General features: G+C 42.0%; 1 protein-coding gene and 1 long non-coding RNA gene across 2 annotated transcripts in view; one reads left to right on the forward strand and one right to left on the reverse strand.

The window, feature by feature from the left end:
- Positions 1–3,830, reverse strand: part of LOC128931655 (uncharacterized) — a 27,333-nt gene extending 23,503 nt beyond the window's left edge. The window contains exon 1 of the long non-coding RNA XR_013533307.1: positions 3,206–3,830. This is a non-coding gene — a long non-coding RNA (uncharacterized LOC128931655). The remainder of the gene's footprint in view (positions 1–3,205) is intronic.
- On the forward strand, positions 2,901–8,534 carry LOC144581896 (uncharacterized). The gene is made up of 3 exons (XM_078367793.1): positions 2,901–4,293; positions 4,884–4,962; positions 5,646–8,534. The coding sequence occupies exons 1-3, from the start codon at positions 4,197–4,199 to the stop codon at positions 5,791–5,793; spliced, it is 324 nt and encodes a 107-aa protein (XP_078223919.1). The 5' UTR covers positions 2,901–4,196; the 3' UTR covers positions 5,794–8,534.
- Positions 8,535–19,146: the final 10,612 nt, after the last annotated feature.

Here is a 19,146-nt window from a genome sequence, read left to right on the forward strand (position 1 = left end):
GGGGGTGGGGGGGTAGGGGGTGGGGGGATGGGGGGGTGGGGAGGGATAACATGGGGAGAAATGCCAGATGCAGTATGCGCCTAAAGTAAAATAAAAATAAATAATAAATAATAACAGAGAAATAGAAAAAAAACCAAGTACGTTAAGCAAGAAGACATAAAGTAAAATGCTGTCACTGTCACATACGACATTCTGTGGAACCTCAAGGCAGTATTCAGCAGTAACAATATCACAGCCACCACTGCCTAAGAGATCAGGTTGAAAACAAACCAAGCCTCGCTGAATTTTAAGGTTTTTTGTCCCCTTTTCTGATGAATTTTGGATTTTATTCCATTATTGAAGTTTTGCTTTTCCATGAGAACAGCAGGCACGTTCATATTGTGAGGGACACGAGTACAAAGGAAGTAGAGGACAACCAATGCCTGTGTTGTGTGCAGTTTCCGTATCAAACATGACGCTACGCACTTGTATGCCCTTGAGTCTAATGAATGCAGTGCATATTATTATTCCCACTTTATTATTATTTATTTTTGAGACTGAGTCTCACTTTATTGCCCAGGCAATAAAGGTGCAACGATCTCAGCTCACTGCAAACGCTGCCTCCAGGTTTCAAGGGATTCCTCTGCCTCAGCCTCCTGAGTAGCTGGAATTACAGGCAACTGCCTCCACACGTGGCTAATTTTTGTGTTTCTAGTAGAGATGAAGTTTCACCATGTTGGCAGGATGGTCTCGAACTTCTGACCCCAAGTAATCCTCCCACCTCAGCCTCTCAAGGTGTTGACATTACAGGCATGAGTCACTGCGCCTGGCTATTCCCACTTTAAAAAGACCCTGGGTCTCATCGACGGTATGTGATTGACCCTAAGTCGCATAGTAAGTGGTAGACATGAGGAAATGTCTGCCTGAAGCCACAACCAATACCCATTCCATTCTACTGAGCTGACTTGTCCCTTGCAGTCAAGGCTGGAACTGAGTACACAGGCTTCCTGCTCAAGAGCAAAGTGGAAGAAATGAATGTAGCTTTAAAAAGAAAAGTCATAACAGCACAGAGAAATTAGAAGGGGTGTTAGTAATAGACTAGATTCCCGAAGAGTTATTGGAAAATATCAGATGAGATGAGACTGATTTTTAAAGAAACAAGGCGGCCATAGCCCAAGACAGCACAGAAAAATGCGAGATTTCCCCCACTCTGGAGTAAATCCATAAAAGGTAAAATACAGGGCTATGACATAGGGTGCCAGGGGATGATTTACTAAAGAGATTTTTTGAGACAGCTGTCTCCCTTCTTTGTATGTAAACAGAACTCTGGTAGGCATTACTTGTCCGCTCTCTGAGGGAAGGAGGCTGCTTGTCCAAGAAGGCCTCTACTGAAGACAATGGGACGCAAGGAAGAAGCAGAGCCTGACAACACTGGTTCTCCCCAGCGGAAAAAAGAAGGGTGCAAGCTCCACCGCAGACCACAGCACTCCTTACTTTGCAAAGCGGAAGTCCCCACACTGGTGCACGTTCCTACTGCTGGCTGAAGGACCGACACCCCGACTGCTGCGAGAGTCAAGCAGGAGCCGGCTGCAATTGCCCAGATTTTTGGCGGATTACCTCAGGCTGAAGAAAGCCATTTGCTGAAGTCCAGCCCCCTTTCTGCGGCATCTGTCTCCCCATGACGAGCATATGCCAGGGTATAAAGATTCTTCCTGTGTGGCCACCTTGGGCAACTGTGATGGGGCTGTCCGGTGTCAGATATGCCTTGGGGGCTGGCTGAGGCTTCATGTGGATTGCATCAGCGTTTCAACTTCTTTCTCTACCCCACCATATTTTATTCCCTTCTCCCACAAAAGGTGATTGCTGCTGAGTATGCCCAGGATGCAGGGCCCGCTACGCTTAGTACCCCAGACATCTAAAGATGAAACCCCCACACTGGCTGTGGCAGGGCAAGGCGGTACCTTGGGTTTGAAATTTCCTGTGTGGGGGCACTAGTGTCCATTAGGTCAAATCTGAATTTATTTAACGGAAAATGTAAATTGTTTTTACATGACGAATACAGCTACTCAGAAACCCCATATGTTGCAGAGTTCAAGGAATTTCCTTACTGACAAATTATTCAGGGAAAAGCTATCATTACATGTATACCATATTTTTAATATGTGTTTAAAGTTTTATTTTTTATTTTTATTTTTATTTTTATTTTTGAGATAGAGTTTCGCTCTTGTTACCCAGGCTGGAGTGCAATGGCACGATCTCAGCTCACCGCAACCTCCGCCTCCTGGGTTCAGGCAATTCTCCCGCCTCAGCCTCCTGAGTAGCTGGGATTACAGGCACGCGCCACCATGCCCAGCTAATTTTTTGTATTTTTAGTAGAGACGGGGTTTCACCATGTTGACCAGGATGGTCTCGATCTCCTGACCTCGTGATCCACCTGCCTTGGCCTCCCAAAGTGCTGGGATTACAGGCTTGAGACACCGCACCCGGCCCCTAAAGTTTTATTTAAAATAGCATAACAAAAGGACATTTTTTGAAAATTCAAGGTGTTATATTTTAATTGTGGTTTCATTTAGAATTAATCAGGTCAAATTTCTGACCGGAAATGTGTATTTCCTTCTTTTCAGTGCACAGGAATGTAACGTACTTTTACTTGGCCAAATTCCCATCTTGGAATAAAAAGCACTAGCCGTAGAATCTGGCCGCTATGGGAAGGTAGGTTGCTGCCGTCTCGTTTTAGCTTCCGTTTTCCCAGAGAAATTCCGAAAAGACGTGATGATATTATTGGTCAAATTATAATTGCTCATGTTCTGGCAGACATACGGTAGATCCAGCTTTGTTCTGTTCTTATGTGAAACGGAAGGTCACTGCCCGGCCGGGCGCGGTGCTCAGGCCTGTAATCCCAGCACTTTGGGAGGCCGAGGCGGGTGGATCACGAGGTCAAGAGATCGAGACCATCCTGGTCAACATGGTGAAACCCCGTCTCTACTAAAAATACAAAAAATTAGCTGGGCATGGTGGCGCGTGCCTGTAATCCCAGCTACTCAGGAGGCTGAGGCAGGAGAATTGCCCGAACCCAGGAGGCGGAGGTTGCGGTGAGCCGAGATCGCGCCATTGCACTCCAGCCTGGGTAACAAGAGCGAAACTCGGTCTCAAAAAAAAAAAAAAAAAAAAAAGTCACTAACCAAAAAAAAAAAAAAGGCTAGTTTGGATAACGGCTTTTACTCACGGTGCTCCATGTTTCGGGCTGCGGAACTGGCTGGAATTTCAGCAGAGTCCAGGAACAGCATGCGGGCAAGGACTGCGCGTGCGGTGCGCTGAGCGGGTGGTTTGGAGCCGCTTCGCCCGGAGCTTCAAGCCAGGGCTGGCGCCGACCTGCAGAGACGCGGGCGTTCAGGCGCGCAGGCGCACTGGGGAGGGCGGCAAGGGCCGTCGTGGCGGCTGCGTCCTCGGCACGTACTGCCCAATTCCCTGACTGAAGCATGAGCGATACGCCAGATACAGCCAGGAGCAAACAGGCGTACGGGGCTGCCGCCTGCGCGGGTCCCTGCCGTCCTTCCTGCGTGGCACTGAACTCCACAGCGGGTCGCGCCGCCCACGTGGCGAGGCGAGAGAGTTGGTGTCTGGGCGACCGAGCCCCGCTAGGGCACCGCGCCCGCCCAGCGCCTGCAGCCCGGGGTCCCTGTCGCGGGTCCTGACGGGAGACCTGAGGCGGAAGCACGACTGCAGGGCCCCATCCCAAAGGAGGAGGAGGAGGAGGGGAGAGGAAGAGACCCTGGTACTCAGCTTCCGGCCGGCAGGGGCAGCCTCCACCTCAGGAGGACAAACAGCCCTGGACGGCGGAAGGAAGTCTCGGCGGAAGGAAGTCTCGGCCAAAGGAAGTGTCCGCAGAAGGAAGTCTCACCGGAAGTCTGGGCCAGACCGTGCTGCCCCCGCTTCAGCCTGTTTGCGTCAGTTCTGCGTTGACGTTGACGGCGCTTGGTCGGTTCCTTATGAGACCCACTGAGTTGGTGTCTGTCCCCAGATCACCTGCACCCGCCTTCTCTCTCGAAATTTCTTCCACGAAGAATCTCAGACTTGTTGCAACCTGGCGTTTGTCACACGCCTGCTCTGTCTGCCGGCGTGCAAGGCAGCATGAGGATGCAAAAGAAGACTGACATGCTTCCCTCCTAGGGAGTCTAGGAATTCTGGAAGAACGAGATATACTGGTGTCTCGTCGCATGTCCCAGAGGAAGCAGGTGCCGCGCGGTCAGATGACGTGGAGATCTGCGCCAGGGACGAAGGAGAAGATGGAGCCGGGAAGACACCAGGAAGGAGGTATGGGGTCTGGATGTGAAAGAAATCGTCCACAATCCACTTAGGATGTGGGACTTTGGTAGCGGGGGGCTCTGGGGACCCCGGGGTGCCCTGTATCCCACTCCTGTGGGATGGAAGGGAGAAGCTGCCCCTGCAAATCCGGTCACCATGCGTGATGGTCGCTGCCTTTAGTTATTTATTTATTTATTTTCTTTCTTTTTTTGAGATGGAGTTTCGCTCTTGTCACCCAGGCTGGAGTGCAATGGCTCGATCTCGGCTCACTGCAACCTCCACCTCCTGGGTTCAGGCAATTCTCCTGCCTCAGCCTCCCGAGTAGCTGGGATTACAGGCACGCACCACTGTGCCCAGCTAATTTTTTGTATTTTTAGTAGAGACGGGGTTTCACTATGTTGACCAGGATGGTCTCCATCTCTTGACCTTGTGATCCACCCGCCTTGGCCTCCCAAAGTGCTGGGATTACAGGCGTGAGCCACCACACCCGGCCGGTCGCTGCCTTTAAAGCTCGACATATACGTATCTGGCCACTGAGAAGTCTGCTGATAACGAAAAACAATCGTTAATGATATGGCACGGAATGGTCTGTCTCACAGGTGAGAAAGTGAAGACGGAGATTCTAATAACAGGCTTGTTGTACTGGAGCGAGCTTAGAAAGTCAGCACCGAGACAAAGGTATGCCAAATTGCAGGGTCTTCATTGCCGGCGACCACGGAGGACTCGCATGAAAGGAGGGTGTCAAGACCTTTTATGCCTGTAAACCACCTTGGGGGTGGGGGTGAGGGGCTTCAGACATTCCAAGGGCCAGTGGATTCTGTAAATCACCTCCTGGGCGGAGATGAGGGTGAGGGGCTCCGGACATTCCGAGGGTCAGGGGACTTCGGATATTCCGATTGTTACTGAAGTGGTTTACAGAAGTCAAGATAAGCCTTAGTTTACACATTGCCTGGGTATGGGTGGAAATTACAGACCTTAGTTACTTATTGCAAGTTGCAGGGGCCAAGATGGCGTGGGTTTGGACTGCTTGCCTGTCACATCAGGGTTATAGAGTTTTAGGGGGCTTTTACCATGTCACAGCTGATGCTGCTTACTTTTGTCCCAATTTTATGTACCAAGATTTTTGGTGAGGAATCAGGTACTTCCCTTAAATCCAGAATGCACTTTTTCCTGGCGCAGTAGAAACAGAAAGAAATCATTGGTTATGGATAACTGAATGTACACTTCATAATACAGGAAGACATTTATTTTAAAAAATAAATTTAAAAATAATGAAATAAATAAATTGTAAGCCCAGGCTTTCATAGAGGCAAGAAGTGTGTGAAAGCAAACATGACACTTCCCCCTGCTGTCCTTTGCAGCATGTCCTCATGTCCGCAGCTAGCACAAGGAAGCCTGCTGTGTCCCTACAATAAGCAAACAACCAAGGAGCAGTCATTCTCCCTTGTTCTAGTTCGCAAGCTAAATGGAGCCTTGGGCCATCATTCCTATAAACTGCTGACTCCATAAGAAAATGACTTTATTCTTGATTTCCAGAGTATTGTCACTTTCAGTTGTGATCATCTTGTAAGAAAACTATTGCTTTGCTACCATGAATAAACCAGTAATAGCCTCAGTAAACTTGTTGATGTTGCTTCCTTTTTTCTTACCTGTTGAGTGGTTTCCACAAAGACGGATGAAATGATTGTCACTTTCTAGCCTTACAACAATAGCAAAACCCTAAATAAACAGGAAGTTAACAACTTTTCTAGAACCTACCAGAAAGCCCAACAGGACAACCAACTGTCCTGAAATCTAAGGAGGGACAGGAGCCTGCAGGGGGAGTTGAAATGCCAGCACTGTTTTACCGGGGCAGGATGTGATCAGTGTGAAGAGCTCGGCAAAGGTGATTGGTCTATTGATGGAGACTGAGTGCGACCGAGTAAAGCACTAAGGGCCATATATACAGGGAAGTCCATATCCTATTGCAGATTTTTTCTACCTGAATCCTTCTGTGCACTCTGAGGAAATTTTGAAAGTTTGTTTTGTAGCATAGAGTGGAGAAAGAAAACTGTAACCACTGTAGGAGAAGCAAGGAATTTCACCAGGATCCTTCCCCTGTGTCTCTTGTGAAACCAAAGTTTTTATCTATAGGCCTACTGCAACTGGAGGAAAAGTAATGCACTGAGAAGGCTACCCGACCCTGACACCCAGGGGTTCACAGCCAGCCTAGGACTAAGGCCTATTCAGAACAACAGAAATTACACCCATTCACACATGCTCATTGCTAATGAGCAAGCCTCTAGCAAGGCCCCTGGCAAAGCAGCCACAACCCTAAACCCACCATAGCTCCAGAGGAAGTTTAAACCTATAGTACCTAAAGGTGACCATAGCACAACAAACATAAGCCCAGCTCAACTCCTAATTAGATTAATAATTCAACTCTCCACACTAAAGACCTATAAGAAGAAAGGGCATGCCCATTTCTAAGCAGGAAAAGAAAAATCATCATTTTTACAGTTCTAAGGAAGATGTCTGGCTTTCACCAAAAAAACTTAGGACACATACAAAATAGTGAGAAAAAAACAACACTCTCACAAGGAGTCAAGCAGGCATCTAAACCAGTCTTAGCCATGTCACAAACCTTGGAAATTTATTAATCTTCATTAATATGTTAAAGGCTGTAATGGAAAAAGTAGACTGCATGCAAGACCAGATAGGTAATTTCAGCAGAGGGGTAAACACTTAAAAAAAATCAGATAAAAATAATAGAAATGGAAAACCTAATAGTGATGAAGATTGCTCTGAAGCAAGTATTAGCAGACCCGAATAGCTGAAGAAAGAATTAGTAAAGTTGAAAACTCTGTAGAAATTACCCAAAATGAAACACAAATAGAAAATATGGGAACAAACAAACAAACAAAAACAGAGTGCCTATGATCTGTGAGACAACACCAGTCTAACATATGTATAATGAAAACTCAGAAGTGAGGGAATCTGTGGGGATCGCTCCCATGTGAGGCCCCTAGGAAATGGGCCTTGCCATACCATGAGCTTGAGCCCAGACACAGATCCCTGGTTGGGGGAGTCAAGCTGAGGGAAAGCAGGAACCAAAAGACTATGTTATTCAAAATGTAAAGTAATGGATTACTTTACTTTATGGATATGAGGACTTTACTTTATGGATATGAGGACTTGGGAGGCAATGTGTCCACTTTCAGCTTCTTATGGTTTATTGCTTGATTGTGTTCGTTTTGGACCCTTTTTACCTTCATTGTAAAATATTAACTTAAGTATTTATACTTGGTAACTTACCATAACTTACTGGGTGTAACTGTAACTTACCATAGCTTACAGGGCGTAACTGTAACTTACCATAGCTTACAGAGCGTAACTGTAACTTACTTACCATAGCTTACAGGGCGTAACTGTAACTTGCTTACAGTTGTTAAGTACTTACTGGGCGTAACTTACTTGCTGGGTGTAACTGACTTACTGGGCTTAACTTACTGGGCGTAACTAAGTGGGTGTAACTTGCTTACTGTAACTTAAGTACATTGATCTGGCATAAACAACTTTAACTTCAGAAAAGTATATAATGAAACAGATTGCAAAAATAAAATTGCTGCTTGGACATAGCCTAAGCCAGCCCTCCAGACTCCGCTTTTCTATTTTCTTTCACTTCTGTGCACACTCTCCCTCAGGTTGAACAAGACATCTACGTTGGCGGTCTCAGGGACTCCTGCAGGTTGGTAGTCCCCCAGCAGATGTGCCAGACCCCAACACAGAAGGAGAAGGGCGATGGTCGTGGTGGCTCACACTTGTAATCCTATCACTTTGGGAGGCTGAGGCGGATGGGTCATCTGTGGTCAGTAGTTGAAGACCACCCTGGCCAATACAGTGAAACCCTGTCTCTACTTAAAATACAACAAAATTAGCCAGGCACAGTAGCATGGCCCTGTAATCCCAGCTGCTTGGAAGGCTAAGGCAGAAGATTCGCTTGAACCTGTTGAGGCAGAGGTTGCAGTGAGCCAAGATTGTCCCAGTGCACTACAGCCTTGGCAACAGAGTGAGACTCCATCTCAAGAAGTAGAAGCAGGGAAGGAGAAGAAAGCAGGACAAGGAGGAGGACAAGGAGGAGAAGGCAGAAGAATCGCTTGAACCTGTTGAGGCAGAGGTTGCAGTGAGCCAAGATTGTCCCAGTGCACTATAGCCTGGGCAATAGAGTGAGACTCTGTCTCAAGAAGATGAAGAAGAAGAAGAAGGCGAAGGGGAAGGGGAAGAAGAAAGAGGGGAAGGGGGAGAGGGAGAAGGAAGAGGCCAAAGGAATATTTTAAAAACTAAATACCCTTTTTTTTTCAGCTTGGTCGAAAGGCTGTATCTCCTTACAAAACTTCCCTCCATGTAATTTGATTCATTTTTTTTTTCAGTGCTTTTCGCTCTGCATATTTTCTTGTCAAGTGATAAACAACATAAAAGCTAAAATACATCTCTAGTTTTGGTGTTAAATACACACCTCTCGCCATTCAGATCTTTTTACAGTGTTTGACAAGTAACAGTGATTTCTAAAGGAATTCAGTGGAATCCTAATCCTGGGAGATAACCTATTAGAAGAAAAAGTTATTCAGAACAATAAATTTGAAAAATTACAATGACAATCTTTGTATTAGATTGGACACAAATCAAATTATGAAATGTTCTAAAAAGCTTTGCAATAAGAAAAGGGCTTAATGTTTTTTAACCCAGCGTTTTCCAAGTAAGTTTGACTGTGCAATTCTTTCTTTGGAACATACTGCTTATGAAAATTGTGTAAAGCTGGTGTCAAAATGAATCAGTTTTAGGTGATTATAATCAAACCTTTGTTCTTTTCCAATTTTCCTATCCTTTTTTCAGGTTTATTTTGATCTATACAGACCTTCTATCAATCAGTATCCAGCCATTTCTCAATCCACATCTTGTATTGTGTGCTACCATACTCACCATATTTTAGCCACAGGTTTCTGTTGTCCCTTAAACGTTCCAACCTCATTTCCTCCATACAAACGTGGCACTTGCTGTTCTTTCTGCTTTGAATGTTTTTCTGCTGGATATTTGTATGATTTACTCTCTCATCTCATTCAGGTCTCTGGCAAATGTTACCCATTCAGACAAGTCCTCATTAGCCACCCTTTCTAAATAAATTACCATCTCCCTCTATCATTCTTTATCCCTTTATTCTCTTTACTTTTCTTCATAACATTTATTATTACCTAATATTATATTTCACATTCTTTGCTTCTCTCTGACTCGTAGAGAAGAATGGAGATTTCGTGAAGTCGAGGACTTTGTTTCTATCTTAAGGACTACATTATGGATGCCTAGAATTGTAACTGGTATCATTCTAGAATGACAGTCACTCAATAAAAATGTTTAAAAGAATGAAAGATGAATGAAGTTGTCTAAACCACCTGTATTGGGTCTGCATTCTTCTCTAATTTATCCCTAACTGGCCTAGCTAGCCTATGGTGCATCAGACGTGTTCAGCTTTCTAACAAAGGTGATACGCAAATTGGAAAGCATTCTATGTCTCCTAGTCTTAATTGTTAAAAGATAACTCAGTATAAAGTCTGACTTCAGCGCTATAATTCTATCATGCTACTTCTTTTCTTCTGGATTGATCGGGCACCAATTTGTGTAATATAGGGGCATCTGAAAATGTGCTCTGCTAGTAACAAATCTTAATACCATGCAGCCTTGCCTAACGTTTATGAAAACAAACATCTTTCCCTGGGTGATTATCTCAGTCTCAAACCATCTTTACCATAGCTAAACATTTTAAGCTACAAGTGCAAAAGAATTTGTGTGCATTTAGAGAATATGAAGCTTATGCAAGGAATTCATTACCTGGAAAAACAAGTTGAAAACAACAGAGTGGAAGAACATCAACGTGTGTATGGCAGAACCGAATATTTAAAGCTCCATATCAATTATGACCCTAGATAAACACACAGAGGACATCTATAATATGATATAAAATAGATATGGTTTTCATCCCAAGGTCCCATGTTTCTGGTACAGAGCTGCAAAAACTCTTGGAATTTCCTAAGTAACGGGAGAATTTCTGTTATGTTAATGAATCATCTCCCAGTGGGGATGGAGGGTGCCTAGATGGCTTCAGGATTGGGATTGGTCACCAGAAAGGCCAACCTTGTGATTAGAGAATTGGAACTTCGTACCAGCCTGACCTCTGCGAAAAGCAGGGGTGCTGAAGATTGAATTAAATCACCCGACCAGTGATTTACTTAATCATCCCTAGGCAATAAAACCTCAGTAAAAGCTCTGGCCATTGAGGCTCAAAGAACCTTCCTGGTCGGTGAATATGTAAGTGAACCGGGATGCTGGCATGTCAGGACTTCCCAGGGACAGAAGCTTCTGGGCTCAGGACTCCTAGAGCTCGGCCTGTTACATCATTACATCCTTTATAATGAAATAGTGATTCTAAGCAGCACTTTCGGAATACTGTGAGCCGTTCTAACCAATTTTATAATGAAATGGTAATGTAAGTAGCACTTTCCTGAGTACTGGGAGCCATTCTAGCAAAATTTTTAATCTAAGGGGATTGTGGGAAGCCCTAAATTCGTAGCTGGCTCGGCAGAAGTGTGGTAGCTTAGGGACAACCAAAGCTGTGGCTGGTGTCTAAAGTGGAAACAGTCTTGTGAACGACCTTGCTCTTAATATGTGGATCTGTGCTAACTCCAGGCAGTAACTGTCAGAATTAAACTGGATTATAGGGCACCCAGTTCGTGTCAGCAAATTGATGTCAGTACACAGCATGCTAACAGAAACTTTACTTATATGATATAAACGTTTGCCACAAACATTTTGTCTTTAATTAATAATTAAAACCTTAGATCATTCTTATCTTAAATTATTTCTTCCAAAAATAAAGATCAACATTTGTGAATTTCTTCCTCATTCAAAAGTAAACTAGTATATTGCATAGATTTAAGGTAATGGAGAAAGTAAATTACCTGACCTTTAATGAATTATTTATCTTTTCTAAAATTAAGACCATTCAAAAACTAATTTGTTTTAAATATTTGACTCACTTATTAAAATATTTTCTCTTATTTAAGCAGATAAAAAGTGTTACATTTTGATTTTTCACTTTTTATTGTTATTTCAGGATAAAATTTTACAGCCAATAATTCCATATTTCTCTCCAAAATAAAATTGAAAAATTTGAAGAACTAATGGCATTAAACACAGATTTCTCATTCTGCTGTTCAATATTTTCCTCTTAGTTATTCTTATTTTTATCCTGGCTCCTGTATAATAAAGATTCAGCATAGATGAAAAAATAATGCCAAATCCAGAGATTTAAGGAGAAAGGTTTGTGACTCTAGGAGTAAGCAGGGAATGTTAACAATTACCAACTCAAATGGAATTACTGTCAACTAGACATTTGGAAAAAACCAAAAGATAAAGCTAACAGAAGCTAGCAACTCATTGTTAAAACTAAGCACATGAAAAAACCTTGAAATAATGACAAAAAAATTCATATTTTTTATTTTAAATATATACCATTTAAAATATTTTCACATAATAAAATGTTTTATATATATATATATACACACACATACAAACATATATATGTATATATGTAATCTGTATTATCCATATATGTTGCATGGAAGTAAATGAAAACTATCCATGAATTTGAGCAGAGGATTTGAAACATTTCTAAATCAGCTCTTCCTCAATTACAAAATTCGGCTTTTAGAATAATGAGAGGCAGCATTGTGTGACAGTAAAGTGTCAGTTTTGAAATGAACATTTTGATTTCACATAGCATCTCAGCTATGTGAATCTGGGCAAGTTACATTTCTCCTCCTTGGCTAAGCCATCTTTAAGAAGAGAGGATATTATGCTAATTGGGGTACAAATTACCAATAACGCAAAACGGCTAGCTCATCATTGGCACCTGAAAAGGATAGAAAATTTGGCCCAGATAACCCTGGACTTCGCACTCTGGTACTATAACTGATGATGTGAGTTTAGGAAAGAAAGCTGGATTTTTTAATTTGTTTTGAACAATCGAATGGATATATTTTAATATTTCCAGCCATGAAACACAGAATGAATTTTTTGCTTTTAAACTGTTTTTGCTAAACTCCCTGCCTCTGAGCCTAAGCCACATGTGCCCATGCTTTTCCAGGGTTATACAAGCAGATGCTAGAAGTGTGCTTTGCTCCATAATCACTGTGAATAAGGGAAATCTCCATTTCTACTTTTCTTTTTTTTCTGGGAGAATCATGTCAAAATTTTGTAGGAAAAGTGAGAGGAAATCCCTAAAGTCTAATATACTATTTCTCTGTATGTTCTAATTCATACAGTTAAAGAACGTGTAAATCATTGACCTGGGTCTGTAATAGAAACACGAGATTATCTTTATCCATGTCTGTAGTTCAGTGGTTCATCATTATTTGTCATTGAGTCACGAAGGAAGCTGGATGGAGCCTGAGAAGTAGACTTATAATGTTAATCTGAATTTAAATAAGAGTTCCTGAAACAATATCTTCTGACATTTCTTAAAGCATCAGATAATACAACAAAGTCAGTGAAAATGTATTAAAAGTAGTCACTACCCACACATTTCAGGGAAAACGCCTGGAAGAGTAGTTATGGCTACTGATTTTATTTCTTAAAGTAATTGATTGCTTCTTGGAATGATTATTTTTCAAATACAAACAAGTTATTGGGTACTTGTTTGTGAAATTAAATTTTTCAAAGTCTGTGAAACACCTCAAAATCAAATGAAATATTTCTTATGCTGAGTAGCTTTTCCCATTTCAGAAAGAACGTTAGGCTACAAAAGCTTATGTGATTTCGTTTTCATGGCAATTGCCAAGTTATGGGAATCTGAATGTAAAAGTCAGTTAATATTAACGATTCTAAGAAGCAAGCTGAACAAATCTGGGTTTAGACTTCCTCTTAATTACTTTCCAGTTTATTCTCTTGGCTAGGTTCAACTGAAACCCCTGTAAGAGTTGTCAGCACAAAAAATTGAAACTCCCTTCTTTTGACTTAATCTTTCTTAAACTATTCTAACAATGTGGTGCCACAGTTTGGGTTTTTTGAACAATCTTCATGGACGTATAAAGTGTATCTTCTAGGCTGGGATCAACAGCTTGCACCTGCACTGAACTTTCTGAAGCTTCATGGTCACTTTCTATCTGTAATGAATGGAAACAGCTATCACTCTGGAAAGCAACAGTATGAAGGATATTGGCAATCCAAGCTCACGAGGCAATCTCAATTTCAAAGTGCACAAGAACTTTTGACGAGGATTTTATTTAATTTTATTTTTCCCAAGTATAGTTTTTTAAAATCTGTGCCACACCTCCTGCTTCATTCATGTATGTATGTATGTGTGTATGTGTATGTATGTGTGTGGTTGTATGTGTGTATGTGTATGTATGTGTGTATGTATGTATGTGTATGTATGTAGTGCATGTATGTGTGTGTATGTGGCTGTATGTGGGTATGTGTGTGTGTATGTATGTGTGTGTGTTTGTGTGTATGTATGTGTATTGTGTAGTGCATGCATGTGTGTGTATGTATGTGGCTGTGTGTGTGTATGTAACAACCCAGTCTATATTTACATGAGTAAAATAAAATCTTCTGCTTGAAAATTGGAATAAATCAGAAGTCCTTGGATTTCAGCTTCTAACTAAGAGAGATTTTGCCTTGCCTGCAAAACAGAATATAGCAGAAATGTTGAGCTACATTGACATAAAAATTTTACTATAATTTCACATACCTGACTGCCTCACTTCTGGTTTCCTTTTCTTCAATATTATACTTTTCTCACTCTCTGTAAACATATTACCACAAAACAGGAAGACATAAATCAGGACTACAAAATGAGACAAGAGAGGTCAGGGGCACATTAATCACGTGTGGGGCAGGGTGATTTAGCAGAAAGTGCGGGAGAATTGATTAGATCTCGGGGCTACTGCTGTGTCTCGAGGTTGCAAGGCTTCAGGCAAGTCTTTGTATGCTTTTGTGGTCTCAGGCAACATGTGGATGAGAATGCAAGAAGCGGATGGTTGCTCTGAAGAATCAATATGATTATAACTATATTGGCTACAATTTATTAAATTTTTATTGTTTGCCTAGGGACTGTTATAAATCTATACATCAGTTAGTTTTTATGACATTCACATAAGGTGGCTACTATTATTATTGCCGTTTAACAGGTAAGGCAATTGAAGCACAGGGATCTGAAGAAACCAGACCAACTTACTCAGCAAATAAGGAACCAAGTGGAATTCAAACTTACGCAGTCCAACTTCAGCTCCTCTTCCTGGCTGCTGTCAAGACTGCTTCTCAAAAATATATGCAAATGCCACTGTATCAAAATCCATGCTCAATGCTTGTTTTCTTTATCCTTTCACTCCAGACTGCTTATGCTTACTGCCATAATTAGTCCTGGAAGCTTTGAGAACGAATAGATTATTGTGGTCTCCACTGTTCTACAGGCACTTCAAGTCTGACCCATTGATGATATTTCCATCTGCCCCAGTGTAGAGTCAGGCAAGAAAGAAATTTCATTAAGTAATCCCTATTAAACTTAATTTAATTCCAGTTTAAACTGTTAAATGAGAGCACATTCAGGAAAATTTACATGTTGAGATAGCAAAGGGAACCAGGCACAGTGGCTCAAGCCTGTAATCCCAGCACTTTCAGAGGCTGAAGCAGGCAGATCACTTGTAGTCAGGAGTTCGAGACCAGCCTGGCCAACATGGTGAAATCCTGTCTCTCCTAAAAATATAAAACTTAGCTGGGCATGGTGGTGCAGGCGTGTAATCTCAGCTACTTGTGAGCCTGAGGCAGGAAAATTCGTTGAACCTGGGAGGCAGAGGCTGCAGTGAGTCGAGATCTCGTCACTGAACTCCAGCCTGGATGACAGAGTGAAATTCTAAAAAAAAAAATGCATAGGGATAGGGAAATAATAGGCCCAGTGGAAACAATCCCAAATACAGTTTCAATAGTCTCTGCTAAAGAAACACATCTGAATTCTTGGGGAGAAAAAGAGGAGCTTCTAAAACTCTTGGAAGCCAAAGTGTTTTAAGCAATCATCCAGTCTACTAACGGAGAGCCATGAAGTAGCCGGGTAATGTGGGGACTGCGCCCATGAACTGGTCACTAGCCACTCCAGCCATTATGTAGTTACCTTTGAGAATGAAGCAACACTCTGGTCCATACAGGTACAAAGAAGTAAAAAACAGGTGCAAAATACATATTATTTCCAATGGTAGATTATCCCCCTCTGTGACACAAACATCACAGGTTACAAGTAATATCAAACACTTCTTGCTGTAAAAGCTCATCAGTTTCAAAGCCAGCAGTCCTCTATATGCAGATCAGAAACCTGAGAATTTATGTAATGGGTCAGAATTCCAGCACTTTTCACACTGTTTGAGGTAGGCAGAGAGGGATATGAGATTAAAGACACCACTGACCACTTTGAATACAATCTCAGAGACTAAGCCTTGAGCTCTTGTTAAACCTTCTTTTGGTTTTAGCTTGTTGTTCTCCTTCCCTTCTCAGCCAAACTTCTTAAAGAAATGATGAACCTTCCCATCTGACTCTCTTTCCAGTCTGCCCAGTACACTGTAGTGAGGCCTCCCCACATGCCACGCCTTGTCGCCACTGTGAACCCCTTGTTGGTAAGGCCAGGGGCCATTTCCCAGTCTTACCTCTCCATGCTGGGGGCTCAACCTACAGGCTTGACTTAAAGCCTATGCTTTGGCAGCACTTGGTGTTGACAGCTCCCCACACCCTGACGTGCCCTCTTCCTCTGGATTTAAGGCAACTGGATCCTCTGGCTTGACTCCGAGCGCAGCTCTACAACCAGGGGTCTCATTTCTATTTTAAATCTCCCTCTCTTTCTGCCCTCAAGCTCAACACACCTCATAGATCTGCTTTAGTATTATAGGAGGCCAGAATATTCCACCTCAGACTCTGCCTCTTCGATGTAAAGACTGTTTTGAGCTGGAGGCAATTCAGAAGAAGCAGAGACAAGAAATGCTCTCTGCCCTCACGCTTACCACTGTTTATGTCTAATATTTGTCTAAATAGGACATATATTTAGAGAGGCAGAGGTGCCCCTCCTGCCCTCTCCATGAGAAATCCATGTAAGAAACTCCCATTTATTTGCCTTCCTCTAATGTACTCTTAGAGACTCCAAGCCCTTTTCATTGGTCTTGTCTCTATTCTAGAAGTTTACTGTCCTTTGTTGAGGATGCTACATGAGCCAGAATGTAAGCCACCTCTGAGGTTTACTCATTTCTCTAGGTATCTTCCAGGAACACATGTGGTATAGATATAAACTTACTTCGTTTTTTCTTGTTAATCTATTGCTACAGGGAGTTACAATGAAAAATTATAAAGAGTAGAAAGAAAATTATTTACCCTCCCCTATAGTACTATTTTCCAATTGCCTTAGAAATTGGAAACCCATGAAGGTAAGAAATTCTTTTTATTTATTTCTATAGCTTCAATTGCTACCAATTTCGGGAATTTTAAAATAGATTTAGAGCTTATAGGTCACTTCAAGAATCTGATGAAAGTCAAGGGACCCCAACAAAGAAACATATAGACACTAAAATTTGAACTCAAATTCAAAGGATTCACAGTCTCTGAAGCCCAAAACCACAAAGATAAAAACATCCTTGATCCATATGTTGATGATCTGAAAATTTATGTCTGTTCAGATTTCCTTTCTGAGCTTTAAAATGGGTATTTATAAGTATAATTTTTATGAGCATTCCTTTAGCTCATTTTGGTAAACTGTATTTTTGTTTTTATTTATCTCAAAGCATTTTCTAATTTTTTAAATTTTTGTTGTGATTTTTTTACCCATTGATTATTTAGGAAGCTGTTTAATTTTCACATATTTGTGAATTTCTTGAATTTCCTCTTATTATTGACTTCTAATTAAGTTCAGTTTTGTAGTTGGATACCACACTGTCGGGGTGACAACATGCCTCACAGTATGCCACCTTGGGGTGCTGAGTATTTTGAACTGAAGGTCATTGGAAGGGCCTCAGTAACAAAGTCTCTTTCTGACCTTCTCCCGTCCTTCTGTCTCCCACTGTTCTTGATCCCCCTGAAGTGAGTCCTAGAAACCAGAATTTCTGTTTCCCAAAGCAGGTCATAGAAACTAGAATCCCTCTCCCCCAAACTAGCCATGGGACCTAGGAAAGTCACTATCTCCCTTCTTTCCTGAAGATTATCATTCCAAGGGGGCCCTGCCCCTTCCCTGGGAAAAAGGAGTGCAGCACAGAGAGGCCAAGAGTCTGGATGCAAAGGCCTTGTTGGATTTCTCGCCTCAGTCTGTTAGCATTAGCTTTTACCGTTTTCTTCCATCCACGTCTCTACACAGCTGTCCATTCTTCGTCAAAATGAAGCATAAAGATAGTTTTCCCTGGGTCCTGAGGTCTTCATTTTTAAAGCCTCCTGCATCATGTACAGCTTAGATTAAATGAATTTGTCATTCTCATCTCTTGTTAACTCGTCTTTTACTATAGAAGTATTGGTCATGACCCTCATGGTGACCCCTTAGCAGCTATAACACTTCCTGTTATTTCAGTCTCTAGAGTTATTGAAGCTTGTTTTACAGTCCAACAGAGTATAAACTGGAGGATGTGCATTGCACTTCCTTGAGAAGACTGTATTTTCTAGTGTTGAGCAAAGTGTTCCATCGATGTCTGTTAGGTCTCGTTAGTTGATAGTGTTGTTAATGTCTTCTCTTGCTTTTTGATCTTCTCCCTAATCACCATATTCATTGCTGAAATGGATACTGAATTCTCCAGCTGTCATACATTTTCCCTTAAATTCTGTCAAGTTTTGATTCATGTGTTTTGGAACTTGTACATGTGTTTATAATTGTTATGTCTTCCTGATGGAGTGACTCTTTTATCATTACGAAATTCCCTTTGTTATTTCTCGTTACAAATTTTATCTTATGGACTATTTTGTCTAACTTTATTTATTTATTTTTTTTTTGAGATGGAGTTTCGCTCTTGTTTCCCAGGCTGGAGTGCAATGGCACGATCTCGGCTCACCACAACCTCCGCCTCCTGGGTTCAGGCAATTCTCCTGCCTCAGCCTCCTGAGTAGCTGGGATTACAGGCACGCGCCACCATGCCCAGCTAATTTTTGTATTTTTAGTAGAGACGGGGTTTCACCATGTTGACCAGGATGGTCTCGATCTCATGACCTCGTGATCCACCCACCTCAGCCTCCCAAAGTGCTGGGATTACAGGCGTGAGCCACAGCGCCCGGCCTAACTTTATTATAGTCACTTCAGCTTTCTCTTGGTTACTGTTTGCTTGTCTTTTTATATCCTTTCACTTTCTATCTCTGAATCCAAAGTGTATCTCTTATAGGTAGCATACAGTTGTATCACTTGTAAAAATTTGTCTGCTAACGTCTGCCTTTAGATTGCAGTGTTCAATTCATGTACATTAATATAATTCTGATAAGGTAGAATACGTGTCTACTATTTTGTGGTTTGTTTCTATATGTCGTATGTCTTTCCTTACGTCTTTCCTCACCTCTTACATCAATCCTGTTGTGGCGCATGGGTCAGATTGGTTTGTATATCTCATAGAAAATATAAACGTGTCCAAAACTGAATCCATATTGATCTCCATTAAATTCTCTCTTCAGTGTTTTCTCTTTTAGGAAAAAATAACATTATTCATTCACTCATGTAAGAAACCTAGTTGCCATTAGTTACATTTCCGTCTTCTTCACTCGCCTCATCGGATGACTTACAAGTACCTACAAACTCCCATCTTGAAGTCATACACTTTTCCTGAGCCGTGCCCC

Source organism: Callithrix jacchus, chromosome 3 (assembly GCF_049354715.1).
Source record: "Callithrix jacchus isolate 240 chromosome 3, calJac240_pri, whole genome shotgun sequence".
NCBI lineage: Eukaryota > Metazoa > Chordata > Mammalia > Primates > Cebidae > Callithrix > Callithrix jacchus.